Source organism: Condylura cristata, unplaced genomic scaffold (assembly GCF_000260355.1).
Source record: "Condylura cristata isolate star-nosed mole 26May11 unplaced genomic scaffold, ConCri1.0 scaffold00022, whole genome shotgun sequence".
Lineage (NCBI taxonomy): Eukaryota > Metazoa > Chordata > Mammalia > Eulipotyphla > Talpidae > Condylura > Condylura cristata.
In genome coordinates this window covers 19,381,277-19,394,539 of record NW_004567123.1, presented here as the reverse complement: position 1 = coordinate 19,394,539, position 13,263 = coordinate 19,381,277, and the positions used below count along the sequence as shown (strand labels likewise).

At 53.5% G+C, this 13,263-nt stretch overlaps 1 protein-coding gene across 1 annotated transcript in view; it reads right to left on the bottom strand.

Moving 5' to 3' along the window:
* Nucleotides 1–8,527: 8,527 nt before the first annotated feature.
* Nucleotides 8,528–13,263, bottom strand: part of NECAB3 (N-terminal EF-hand calcium binding protein 3) — a gene marked incomplete at its 5' end in the record, with an annotated part of 16,191 nt that continues 11,455 nt past the window's right edge. The window contains 8 exons of the mRNA XM_004686962.2: nt 8,528–9,281; nt 9,377–9,468; nt 9,939–10,016; nt 10,168–10,280; nt 11,619–11,672; nt 11,756–11,835; nt 12,001–12,119; nt 12,272–12,408. Coding sequence (XP_004687019.1) covers nt 9,247–9,281; nt 9,377–9,468; nt 9,939–10,016; nt 10,168–10,280; nt 11,619–11,672; nt 11,756–11,835; nt 12,001–12,119; nt 12,272–12,408 — 708 coding nt within the window. The remainder of the gene's footprint in view (nt 9,282–9,376; nt 9,469–9,938; nt 10,017–10,167; nt 10,281–11,618; nt 11,673–11,755; nt 11,836–12,000; nt 12,120–12,271; nt 12,409–13,263) is intronic.

Below are 13,263 nucleotides of genomic sequence, written 5' to 3'. Positions count from 1 at the left end.
TCAGTGCTGCCAACACCCGTTGAGAGCCCAAGGACCCTGACCCTCCTCTCTTTACCTCCAAGCCTCCGGCACCTTCTCTCCCCAAGGAATCAGTGGAGTGAGTGGTTGGCCCCACTTCCATTGACCACCTTCTATGCACTGACCAGGGTGCTTGGTCCTGTAAGGGAGAGGTGTCAGCAGAGGTAGCATTGTCCTTGCATATAGGTCTATTTTACTTTAAGAATTAAGTCCTTACTTTACCTTATCCAAGGATTTTCTGTGTTACAAAGAAACTCAATACAAGGCATCTTTCAAATACCTGGATTTCCATTGCATAAAGTAAGGGGCACCCAGAGATTAAAAAAAAAAAAAAACAGCGTCATGTTCCTCTATTGTGGAATTCCTTAAACTGCAGCCACCGGTGGGGTGTCCCTACTTTAACAGGATCAACTCCGCACACCAGACAGGGCGTGCCTGCGTACGTTTCTGTGAGATGTGGGATATCCCAGCCTAGGTAAGTGAAATTTTGAGCCAATAAGATAAGAGTTTCCCAATGTCCTGTTTAAACAGGTGGACTGAATCTTGGCCTGTTGCCCAACATATTTGAACAGGTGGACCGAATCATGGACTGGCGGGTCCTGCCTCGACATCCTGCTCAAACACCTTGATCCACCACGCTGACCAGAGGCGCTGTGCCTAGACAAAAGGTGCTATTTCCTGACTAATGATTGTTTCACAGCGTCCTGAGGGAGAAGCAGGGTGAGGGAGGGTCCTGAACACAGTGGAAATCCTCCCTGAAGTCTGACCAGCATGCTGACAGGCACACTCCGGGGTGGACACTGCGGTGATGATGAGATGCGCAGTGTGTGAAGGAGCGTGTAACCCGTTTGCGCGTGCCCTGTGTAGCCCAGGACAGGCCCTGGCACCCTCAGTGCCCTTGGTAGTCTCACCCGTTAAAGGCCTCTCCTTGGCGCCCTTGGAGAAGCCAGCTGAAAGCTTTCTCTGTAGGTCCTGCCTCCTTTGTGCTTAAGTTCAAGCTCCCAATAAGTCTTGTGTGGTCTAGCCGGGGAAGAGAAGATACAGGGTATTCCATGGGGCTGTCACAGAACCTTTAAGTCGTTTAGAAGAGGGTCTTGGTTGTGCTTGACTCAGTCTTGATCAGCAAGTTGAATGAACACCTAGTCAAGGTTTTTAAATCTTTGTAGTGGCCATAAGACTAGCCAGAGTAGCTCAGGTTTTTCCTAGTTGGAATAGTCAGAACCCACAAAATATATGGATCGTGGCTCCCTGTCAGTTTCTTCCATGTAAGTCCCTCCTCCAGCTCTGTCCTGCAAATTCTCCGCTCTGATTGGGAGGGCGAGGGGCAACATCTAGGGCAGGGTCATGACTGGAGGTGCAGCGTGAGTCCAGGTTCTCCACTTAGTCTCCGTCAGCTGCTGACAACCCCAGCTATCAGGTTGGAGATACAAGTTCAGGTTCCCCACCTTTCCTAGTTTAAGTAAAATCTATTTAAAGTATCTTAATCAGGCTGCTAAAGGACCACCTTTATAGGTAATATGGGGTGGAGGGACCTAAAAAACAGTGAGGCTTGGGGTGATAGTGCTGAAGGCATTCTGTGTGGTCACGGGCACTTCATTGTCCGAGAACCCAAGAAGCCCACGTGGCATGGGCTGCGCCACCAGAGCACACCTGGCAGGTGGGGTCTCTGCTACCATCGCCTGCAGACAGTGAGGGGGCCTCATCCTCTGCCCAGCGAGGAATAACTTCAGGAACCAGAGGAACCAAAAGTGCCCAAATGGAAGTCATCTCCTAATGTCGTGCAGGCCAGTGGAGGGCAGGACCTCGAAGTCTTGAGTGACCCACTGCCTGGTGCCTGCCTGACTCCGTTGGGTGGTGAACACTGGCTCAGGAAGAAGTGAATTAATTCCTTGCACTCAGGACTAAGTGGCCCCCTGCCTGAGGGAGAGTCCTCTGTGGAGGTCCTGCCCTCCAGGGGAGGGTCGGTAAGACCTGCTCAGGAGGTCAGAATGGATGGATCATTTCCTGGGCAGTGCTGAGGCCCTGTCTCTAAGCCAGGTCAGTCTGGAAACAGTAGCTCCGTTGAGGGGCTGTGCCCAGCACTGGCTGCTGCCCTCTGCAGGTGGTCTACCAGGAGCCCATCACTTCTTGGTATCAACTTCTTGGTATAAACGTGAGAATCTTCAGCTTCTGGACAAGGTTACCCTTGTCCTGGGACAGCCTGCCTCAAAGCAAATTGCTCCCCACACTGTCACTGCTTGCACAAGGTTGTAGACATTCTAAGTAGTGCTACAAAACCACTCAGCAAGTGGGTTTGAAGGTTCAGCAACACACCTAGATTTGTATGGTAGTAAAGTCTGGAATGAAAGCAGAAATAATGCCTAGGTGACCGTTTGTCCTGGAAGCTGAGATGGGAGTACGGATTGAATAACTCAGTTAAAACCAAACTCATCTTGGAGGATTTCCTCAGACCTGCTCCCCAGGCCCTTGGGTCAGTAGACCAAACCAATTTTCTTAGCTTTTTGTTTGCTTTGGCTGTTGGCATAGAACTGAGCGGTGGCATGTTTGAACCAAATGTAACAAGAGCCAGAGGGCCCTTTCAGGAATCCTGCCTGGTGGGGTGGGGGGAGGAGTGGACAAACTTCCAACACTTGAGTGTAGTTCTGAAGAAACCAAAATGTTGACTGCCTTCCTCTGCCTAGTGCATGGACGGTGCATGGACACGCTCATTCCCAAAGATGACAGTGCAGGCGGGGAACCAGGAGGTTAGGCTGAGGGTGGGCCTTGTGTCCTGTCTCCCCTCTGCTGTCCGAAATGGAGCTTCCTCTGCAGACCGATCTGGTCAGGCCTATGGCTGCCTGGTGCAGTCATTGACGTTTAAACCAAATAGGGCGTGCATGGCTGGCGGAGAAGCCTGCTCCTGCCTTGCATTAATTGGCAGAGAGAAGCAGCCATAAGCAGTTGGTGAAGGGTTGGAAGTGCTGTTTAACTGAGGGGCCTTCAGTCCACTTTGCTGGCTTCCCAGGTTCCTGATGAGGTCACAAAAGCTCCATCCAATAATGTAAATAAGTCAAAAGCTCAGCCTCCAGGCGAGGTTTTAGGGGGTGACGAATGTGAAGTCACCCACAGGATGCGTCGACTGGTTTCTCTGTCTTGTCAGTTTACCCGATAGCAACTTTTGTTACTTAACTCTGTGCATAACTTATTTAATGTACTGTATAAATGAACCAAAACTGTTAAATATGTATTTAGTTTGTTTTACTTCAAGTAGTCAATAAAAAGGCTATATTCCTTTTCTGACTCAGGCTGGAATGGGACTGGGCGGAGGTGGAGCAGCAGGTGCTGTGAGGCTTCTGCGACCCCTCCCCTTCTGGGGCTGGGGGACGGCAGGGAGGAGGCTCCACTCCTAGTCAGTTCTTGCTGCGTCCTGAAGAGTGTGGAGGAGAGGGGTGAAGCAGGAGGCACCGCTAAGGGAATGTCCCAACTGCTGGACCTCTGGGAAGCCAAGAGCTGAGCTTGCACCCAGGCCTGAGCTTGCACCCAGCACTTGGCCTGCCCAACCAAGGGCCTGCCATCAAGTGCCAAAGGCACCTGGGCAAACCCTCCCAAGCTCCTTAATGTGCTTCACCATTAAGCAATGTTTTCATAAGGAAAATGCCACCACAGAAAGTTTGACAAATGGGGTAGTGGGCAGGTAGGTATTCTTTTCTAATAACTCATAAATATTTATCATCTAGACTTGTGAATTTATGCTCTTTTTACACTGGTGTTAAATCATAAGCTCACTATTGCCTTCACATTTATTTGCTTAATATTCGTATGGTTTAATCAAGGACCTAATTTTCTTTTTTAAGGTAGAACTGGGGTTGTAGGCCAGAGGTACAGAGAGGGGAAGGGAGAGGATTCACCAGACAGAGCAGGAAATGAGGCAGATGAGACAGATGTCTGATTACACTGCTGAGGGGAGCAGCGGGCAAGACAGGAGAGGTCTGCTGCACTATGTGGGTCAGCTCCCTGGCGGGGATCGAACACAGGCAGTACAGGCAGTAGAGGTGATAGCACTGAGACTTAACCCCTAGGCCACGAGGGAGGCCCAGGGACCTAATTTTCGTAACAAACCTGTTGGGCAGTTGGAATGCTTTTAAGTTTAACCTACTTAGCATCTTCCTTTACCTGATGATTTTTGATAGTTTTCCAAAATGGGATTTCTGGAACTAGGTATCTATTGATTCTTGATGCATGTATTCAAATTGCTTTTCCTGAAAGCCCACCAGCTCTTGGTGCCTCCTACAGCCCCTGGAGTGCCACAGCCTTGCAGTGTGTATGCAGAGTCCCTGGCTGGCAGTTGTTTATGAGTCAGTCACCTGAGGCCTCACTCCTGTTGCCTGAATACCCATCTCTGACCTCTACCCTAGACGACCTCTTGAGCTGCCTTGCCTGAGGCTTGGTGACACGACCAGCTTTCCAGGCTCCTGAAATGCAGAGGGAGGGTTTGGTTACGAGATCTGTACCCTAGAAGGGCAGACTGTAACCTTGGCCCCAGAAGGCCAGGTGGGGCTTTAGCTAAATGATCTTTCATGCAGATGGTGCCAACTGCCAATCCCAGCAGCTGCCCACAGCTGCAATCCACTACCTAGAACAATTATAGGACCTCGCCTCCTGACTGTCAGCCCAGCGTAAAAGCACATTTAGTCGACAAGTCACCAATCTGTTTTAGCTCTGGGAAAGAATTTCCCAGGGACTAAGATGATAATATAATAAAATGCTATGCTAAATTTGCTATAGAAATGAGAGAGTAAAAACTTCCATAGCCATAAAACACCCAGACACTGGGTAAACTCCAACAAAATTCCTTTTAACTGCATTGCCGAGGTTACAGATGAGGTGTAAGAACTCCCCAGGGGCCAGGAACGAGTTCTATCCTCGGCCAGAGAGATGACCCACATGGCGTGGCAGACGACACTACACATATCAACCAATTATATATGGTTAAAAAAAAGCCAAGCATCCAAGGAAATGAGACACTGCGCAAGAGTCAACCGGATTTAGGGCCCCTGGAAACTCCTGAAGTGTTATCCATGCAGAGTACAAAAGAACTATGCAACTTCTAAGAATGCTGCTGGGGAATGTAAGCAAACAGTAATGCGGCATATAGAATGCTAGAAACCACAGCCTTGAGATAAATTTTCAGTGCACTATTGAACAGCAGATAAGGTGAATCTGGAAATCAGTGAAGCATCACCACATGGTTCCTGGTTATAGAGACAGAGATGAAAAATACATTGTGGAAGGTAAGATGAGAGGTAAGAGATGGTGGAGCTCTCAGATTTTACCAGCAAGCTTGCTGCTCAGTATGAACAGGTGATCTCAAAATGAGCAGACATGCTTGGATCTAAATGTGTGTTGCTCTTCAGTGCGTGTTTCTGACAGCTGGTATTTTAGGGCCATAGGTTAAGTGTTCGCCCTGTCAGCCCCCCTCAGGCAAAAGGACTTAGAGAACCACGCATAAATTAGCCTCCCATTCCGTTCTGGGGACCCCCTTTACCTGGTGCCGGGCGCCCTCTTGTGGGTAGAGCCAGACTTGCCTCTGCCCCCCACCCCAACCCAGATCCCTATCCAGAATGTGAAACTCGCTGACGCTTGCGTTCCCCTTGGCACCAATTTCTAGGGCTGCCTTTTTGCCCCACAATTTCAGCAAATGCCCTCTGGATGCCTCTTGAATAGTTCCAGACACGATTCAGCCCACCAGCCCTATCCACCCTCCACCCTCTCCCTTGCCGCGTGCCCCCAGGGGTCTTCCTTGCTGCCCCATCTATCAAGCTGAGGCCATAGGACTCAGCTTCACTCTTTCCTTTGTTGCAACCTCAGCCCTGCGCTGTTTCACTACTGGAGTATCCCAGAGATCCTTGCACATTCATGCTTGAAACATATAGCTGTGGGCACTGGGAGGAGATGGGGCCATGTGATGCTGAGCTGATGATGCCTACAGTTAAGAGCGGCAAGGAACACTGTGGTTGTGGGTGTCCTTGACCCAGGCCCTAGCATCCTGGAAACTAGGCCGCCATCACAGCCTGTTTCTCTCCCACCCACATGCTTTCCTGGGTACAAGCACCCAGCCTAGATCCCTGGACTGCATTCAAGTAATGTTTTGGGATTTTTGTGGTTTTTTGTTTTTTTTTAAGATTTTATGCACATAAGAACTGGGGTCTAGGCCAGAGGTGTGAGGGGTGAGACGCAGGCAGGTCAGGAGAGGCCTGCCATACCATGTGGGTAGGCTCCCTGGCTGGGATCAAACTCGTGCCGCAGTGACTGCTGATAGCTTGATAGCACTGAGAGTTAACACCTGCAGCATCAGGGCGGCCCCAAGTAAGGTTTGTTTTGAGAATAACTTGAAGGCCCATCTAATGCACTGTCCTTTTGTTTAGACACGCCAGCGGCTGCTAGGGGCTGGGTGTGGGTGTCTCTCTCAGGCCTAGACGGCTCCTGTCTTTCCAGCACCTGGCCTGGCACAGGGCCAGTCCCCATGACAGGTTTGAATGTGCACTGGGGAGTCACTGGAGCAGGTGAGAGGAAGACAGGAGGCAGGTGCAGGGTGTGGGTGAAAAGGTAGGAGGGTGGCAGCTGGTGGAAGAAGCCAGGAGCGCTCCCAGAGTCAGGGTTCTGCCTGCCCTTGGGGGTACATTTCACCATCCCAGCAGCTGCCACAACACAGGTGCCCCATGAGCTGAAAAGCCATGGCGAGTAGGGCACTGAGGACGAGGATTGGGAAAGGTGACCCAGACCTGCGGCTTTGACCCACTAAAGGCTAAAGAGGCGTTTCTGTATCAGAGGGCTGTGTGAAGAACGCTGGCCAGGAGGGTGGGGGCTGAGGTTGACGTGGGGAATAGCCCAGCTCAGCCGCAGTTATGGGGAAAAGAGGCTGCGCCTGCTTTGTCAAGGCGCCTCCTCGGAGCTTCAATGCTGAATCAAATTGGGCTGGATTGGATTTGGCGATGAAGGCAGTGGGGCACCACCCCAGGGCTGCAGCCAGAGGGAGGAGATCACCACAGCGACACTGTACAGGCTCCTCCTTCTGCTTTATGGGGAGTGGGTCGGGAGGTGAAGAGGAGCTGGGAGGTCCCCTTAGGAAGCTGCCAGTTCTCCAGCCCGAGATGGTAGAGGCCAAGACCTGGGCCTGCAGGGACTGTGGGGAAGTGAAGGTGGTAAACACAGTCCTGAGCGCCTCCTCCAGCCCGAGCCCCAGCTCAGCAGCTTCTTCACCCGGTAGCTTAACTCCAGCCTCCTGCCTGCAGTCCAGCCCCCAGCCACCCACCTGGCAGCCAAGCTCCCCAATACCTGCCCTGGAGACCTCCATTGTCCTCCACCTCACCTTCCCTCCTCTTACACTGTGGCGCCACCTTCTGCTCCCTCTGCCTGCAACACTCTCCCCTCACATAGGCCTGGAAATCTCTTCACAGCTAAAACCAGTACCTCCCCCAGCCCTCCCGACTGCAGAACCAACCACTCTCCTCCCTACCCCACCGGCCTTCAGGCCTTCAGCCTGCAGACAACAGCGGGCGGGGCAGGCAGGGCAGCATCTGAGGAGGTGCTCACTTAAGTGCCCGCTGCTTGGGGGTTTCAGCATCGTTGTCCAAGAGGACGATGAGAAGAGTTTTATCCCTGAAGGTTTGCCATTGCCACTGTTTTAGTGGGGGACGCAGGTAGAAGCAATCAGAACATAATCAGAAATCTGGAGGACCTCCCTGGGAGGCTGCTTCTCCCTCAGGACAGGCACTGACTCGCTCAAGCCACCCAGACTGAGCTCAAGTGCTGCAGCACCTTCTGGAAACATCTACCAGTCTGGGAAGTGAGGTGGAGTGGGCTCCTGGCATGCACTGCTCCTTGCCCCCCACCCTGCACTTTAGCCCAGCCCCCCCTAACTTCAGAGACCAGGGCTCCTCCCCTCAGGGCCTGAATACTCTGTGCCCTTTCCTCTCTGAAAAACGCCTGACTGCCCTACCCCCAGAGCAGTCCAAGGCCATCCTGCCCTCTTACAGGGCCATGGGCTTCCCCTTCAGCCCTGACAGCTGTCAGTCATCTCCATAACACCCCCACCTTCACTTCTCCCACAGCGGACCCCCCATTGTGCTCCTGAAACTGGTGGCTCCAGGTCAGGAGGCAGGGGTATTGGCAGGTCCTGACAAACCAGGTGAGAGGGTCATTCCATCTGCAGGTGGGCCTCCTCAGAACTCTTTGGGATACTGGGTTCACCCCAGTTGCATACCCCCAGGTCAGTGAGATGGGGAGGTGAAGTGAGAGCTACCAGCTGGAGTCCCCGCCAGTAGTTGGAGAGTTGAAAGTAGAAGAGAGAACAAGAATTTGTCGGGTAAGAGCCTTGACTTGAGGGAGCCTGGAGTAAATGCCCACTATCTGCAAGCCTGGGAACTCAAGACAGGCATCACCTGATTTCTGAAGAAAGGTCCTCTCTGGCTGAAATGCAGACTGTCCCCCCAACCTGGTCTTCTTGCTAAGGGAGAGAGGACACAATGCCAAAGGCGAGCACTGCCTTTATTGCCTCTGGGCTGGGTTCAGAGGTATCTGGGGGCAGCAGGTGACTCTAGGCCCAAATTATTGCTACTTGGCAAGGTCACCTTGGGGTTTCCACATGCCCTGAGTATGGGTAGGCATGCAAATGATATGCAAATGACATGCAAACCGACCTAGGAGCCTCCAGAGGACGGGTGTTAGAAATGTCTAGCAGAGTCAGTCAAGCCTGCTGGCCCAGGTGCGTAACAGGGACATGGTCCTTACCCCACACCACAGAATGACCCAGTCCAGTCCCAGAAGTCAGAGTTCAGATGAGGGTGTCCCTGAGCATCAGCCGTCATTCTGCTGTTGGCTAAAGAAGAGCAGAAGCCTGGCACCGAGACAGCAAAAAGAAAGCAGGGTGCTCACTGGGCAGCCGGAGGGCCTGGGCCCCACCCAGACTGGGAAGGGATGGGCCCACACAGCAGGGGCACGTGGGGACCAGAATCCAGGCCTGCTGAGCCAAGCAGAGGCCAAAGCTACACACAACAAAATGCACTAGTTGGAAATGGAAAGCAAGCAGCCAGTCCCTGACCCATGGGCTGAGACGCCTCCAGCTGGGTGTGGAGGTCTCTGAGCGCCAGGCCCCAGGTCTAAGAGGCAGCATCCGGTCTTGGTGCCGAGTCAACCAGCCCAGAAGTTCCAGGAGGCAGGCAGGGTCCCCGAGTTCTTGTCTTACGCAGGTCAAGTTCGGTTTTTGTTCATAATCCACCAGGAGGCTGTAGGTCAGAGGCTGAAGGTCAGAGGCCTTAAGGAACCCACTGTCCCTCCCCAGGTCCCCAACCTGTGGAGAGGGTTGGGAGCTGCAGCACACCTGGGAAGAACACAGTGGTGAGGGTGTCTGGAGCCTGCAGGTGGTCGATGAGAATGCGCTGGAAGGCTTTACTGCACGCGGACTGCTGGTGCCTGTGGAGAGCCACAGAGTGGCCTGAGGTGGGAACTAGCCCCAAAAAGATCAAGGCCATGTTGGTGAGAGCTCCCCATTCCCATCCCTTGGTGCCCCCCGGGTTCAGATTCCAGTCCTTCCTCACCTGGACTCTGAGCCTCAGTTTTCTCCTCTGTGAAATGGGGGTGATACCCAGTTTCTACTTCACTAGGCTAAGGCAAGGATGACATGAAGTAACACCAGGTGCTTGGCACAGCATGTGGCACAGTGGTAACAGTGCATATCATGAAGATCTGCCATTGTGTTCAGTCCTTCACGCATAATCTCATTTAGCTTATACCAGACTAGAACTATCCTCATTTCCAGCTCGGAAAGTCCTCTGGGCGCAGAGGGGTTAGGTAACTCTCCTGAGGTCACACAGCCAGTGTACAGAAGATGATATGAAGAACCTAGGACTTTTAATATATTTACTTTAGACTATCATTCATACCTTCTCCAGGAGGCCTCATCTTTCCAGAACTCATACAGGGTAAAGGAGGCACTGTCTAGTCTCTTCCGGGCAGACACACTGTGGAGCCAAAGAGATGGCCAGGCCAGACTTGGGCTGCAACTACCACTGCCCCCCCCCCCAGCCAGAGGTGGCCAGGGCACCCAGGCCCTGCACTCCTCCCTGCTTACCACCCAACCCTGGCCAGCCCACCAGCCGGCTGGGCACTCACTGAAGGCAATGGCTCTGGGCTCCTGTGAAGTCCACGTAGCAGCACAGGGCACGGTGGAAGTCCGGCAAGGCTTCCTCTGCCACTTGCACCTGCCTCTGGGCCACGAGGATGTGCTGACGAGAGATCACTTGGTTAGCGGGGAAAGGGCTGGGCACAGAGTGAGGAACTGGCTGTGGCCGCCAGGACAACCCCAGCATTAGAGGACTATTCTCCCCAACCTCCTGGCATTTTTACACACTCCAGCCCATCTCCACACTGAAGAGATCTCAGGCACTTAGGATTACAAGCCCCATCACACCATGAACCAAACACCCTAACAGCAAGCAGCTAGGAAGGAAGAGTAAGCTGGTTATCGAAAGGGAAGCACCCGGCCCTCCCTGGTGGCACAACAGTTTAGGATGCAGCACTGTAAGCTGGCCACAGCCGCTTCAGTGCAAGTTCAATCCCAGCCCCAGAGGTGACCCACATGGTGCAACAGACCTTTCCTGTCTCACCTGCTGCTCGCCTCAGCAGTATATTTCAGTAGATCTGCCTGTTCTGTTTCCCACTCTGTCTCTAGTGAATCCTCTCAACTCTGCACCTCTGGGCTGTACCCCAGTTCTTGAATGTGTAAATAAATCTTTCACACACAAAAACTCCTTCTCACTAAAAGTGTTTCCTTAGCCTTTATGTGTCGGGAAGGTTGGCCTCCTTAATAATTTGGGGTCTCTGGGTACCTCTTGGTTGTGCACTAACACAAGAGAAAAAGCCAAAAATAGTCTAATAACAGGCACACCTCCTGCATGCATGAGAGGGCCTGCATGACCACTAACGCTTAGCTAAGCCAGGGCAGTTGGGAGGAGAGAGGAGAGATCAATAAGGGAGCTGTTCGCAAATTAACTTCTGGCTTCTTCCTTAAAGAGAGACAAAGAAATTAGGTCTTCTGAGAATAGACCCTCTCAGAGAGAAGTTTACAACTTTTACCCAGCCTTCAGCACGACTCCTTGACATCAAGCTTTCTCCAGAAAGCCGCGTGTTGAGGCTGTAAACCTTAGCGTCGTTCAGTTGTTTCCTGGAGTCACTGTCACCTCGAGACTAGATCAGGCCCATTAAGCAGCTGGGTCCAATTGCTGGCGCAGCCTGTTCCCATCTACCATTCTTGATCTGCCTTAAGATGAAGTTCCTGCCCCAACCAGGTCCAACGCCCTTGACTCCCCTCCCGCCAGGTGATCCCACCCACTGTCCCTCCCTCCTGACTATGGGCCACTTCCTACAGGTGCCTCCAGCAAGCACCAGCTTTCCAGTGTGCAGGGAAGCCAGGATTTCCAATTTCCGCAGGATCACACAGCACGGAGCAGAACCCTGCCTGCCAGGCTGGGGGAGGGGACTGGCTGAGTCTGGGAAGGCCGAGGCAGAGGGCAGCTGGCCCCAGCCTCCGGCGAAACCCAGCTGCCTCCCCTTCTCAAACTCACCGAGTCGGGCTCCTGGGTCAACTCCTCTTCACGCAAGGGTTCCAGCCGGGGAGCCTGTGAGGGACACAGAGCATGGGCCAGGGGCCTGGCGCAGCCTGACGTGGGCAGACTCCAGGAAGCCCTCCCTGGCCGCTAACCTTGCACTCGAGCTGGTCGATCAGCTCCTGGAGCCGATTGACTTGGAGCCGCCACTGCATCTCAGCCTCTGAGCAACCCCCTGTGTGTGGGGGGGTATCCATGGAGAGAGAAGGGGGCATCAGCAGGGACCCCTCGGGCTGGGGGGATCCTCAGGATAAAGTGAAGGACAGGGAGGAACGGGCACGGGAACACACTCTGACCCCCCTCAGCACCCCCCTACCCCCATGCCCAGACCCTGGCCCACCTGGGTCAGAGGAGCCTGGAGACCAGCTGGGCGACCAACTGACACTCCGCAGGGCCCTACGCCCTGCCCGCCGGCTGCCTCGGGGCCTGTGCTGCGCCTTCACACTCTCTTCACCTGACCTGTGGGAAATGGCCCGTGAGCCTCCTGTCCCCAGACCCACGAGCCAGGCCCGTAGCCCCGGAACACGGTCAGGCCTGGGTGCGGCCCACAAGCTTCCCAGGACAGACAGGCCCAAGCTCAAAGCCCAGGATCAAGAAGTCAGGATTCATACCTCACGCCCCGGGCCTGGGCCTCCAGAGTATCTGATGCCCCCTCCAGCGAGCTCTGCAGGGCCTGTAGCTGGCTCACCGTCTCCCGCAGCAGGAAACGTGTCACAAACTGGTCCACTTTAGAGGCCTGCTCATATTCCTAAGGGCACAGGGAAGCTGGTGGCCGTCTCCCTGCTCTGCACTTATATTCCTCTCTTTTTTTTTAATGGAGACATTGTGTTACCTGATTTTTTTTTAAAGATTTATTTATTTATGCATACAGAACTGGGGTACAGGCCAGATGTGCAGGGGCAGTGAGAGGATTCACCAGAGGCAGAGTGGGGAGAGGAACAGGCAGATCATGAAGGACACTGCTGAAGGGAGCAGCGGGCGGGTCAGGAGAGGTCTGCTGCACCATGGGGGTCACATCCCAGGTGGGGGATCAAACTCATGCTGAAGCTGCTGCAGCTAGCTTCACAGCACTGCCCTTTAACCCGTTGTGCCACCAGGGAGGGCCCCGATCTTATATTTCTGAATGGGATCCAGCCCCTGCTTCCCCGCCCACTGCCCATCAGAGCAAGAGTGGAGGCACAAAGAATAGAGAACATGTGCACCTGCTATAAGCAGGAGGCAGTGGGACTGGGAGCTGGGCCAGACCCTTCCCTGTGGGCGCTACCACTTTCAGCCAATGATGGCCCTTGCACAGCTAGGCAAGTGGGGGGCTGGAGCAGGGAGAAGGTCACAGGGCATCCAAAGCAATTTTGATACACAAAGCAAAAAGATGGTATGATGTAACCCTGTACTCACCAGCTGACCACAAACTAAGCCTGTGCATGCATGCATTCGTGCATTCATTCATCTACCCACCCACCCATCCATCCATCCACCCACCCACCCATCCATCCACCCACCCATTCACCCACTCATCCACCTACTCATCCGTCCACTCACCTACCCATCCACCCACCCCCATCCATCCACCTACTCATCCATCCATCCACCTACCTACTCATCC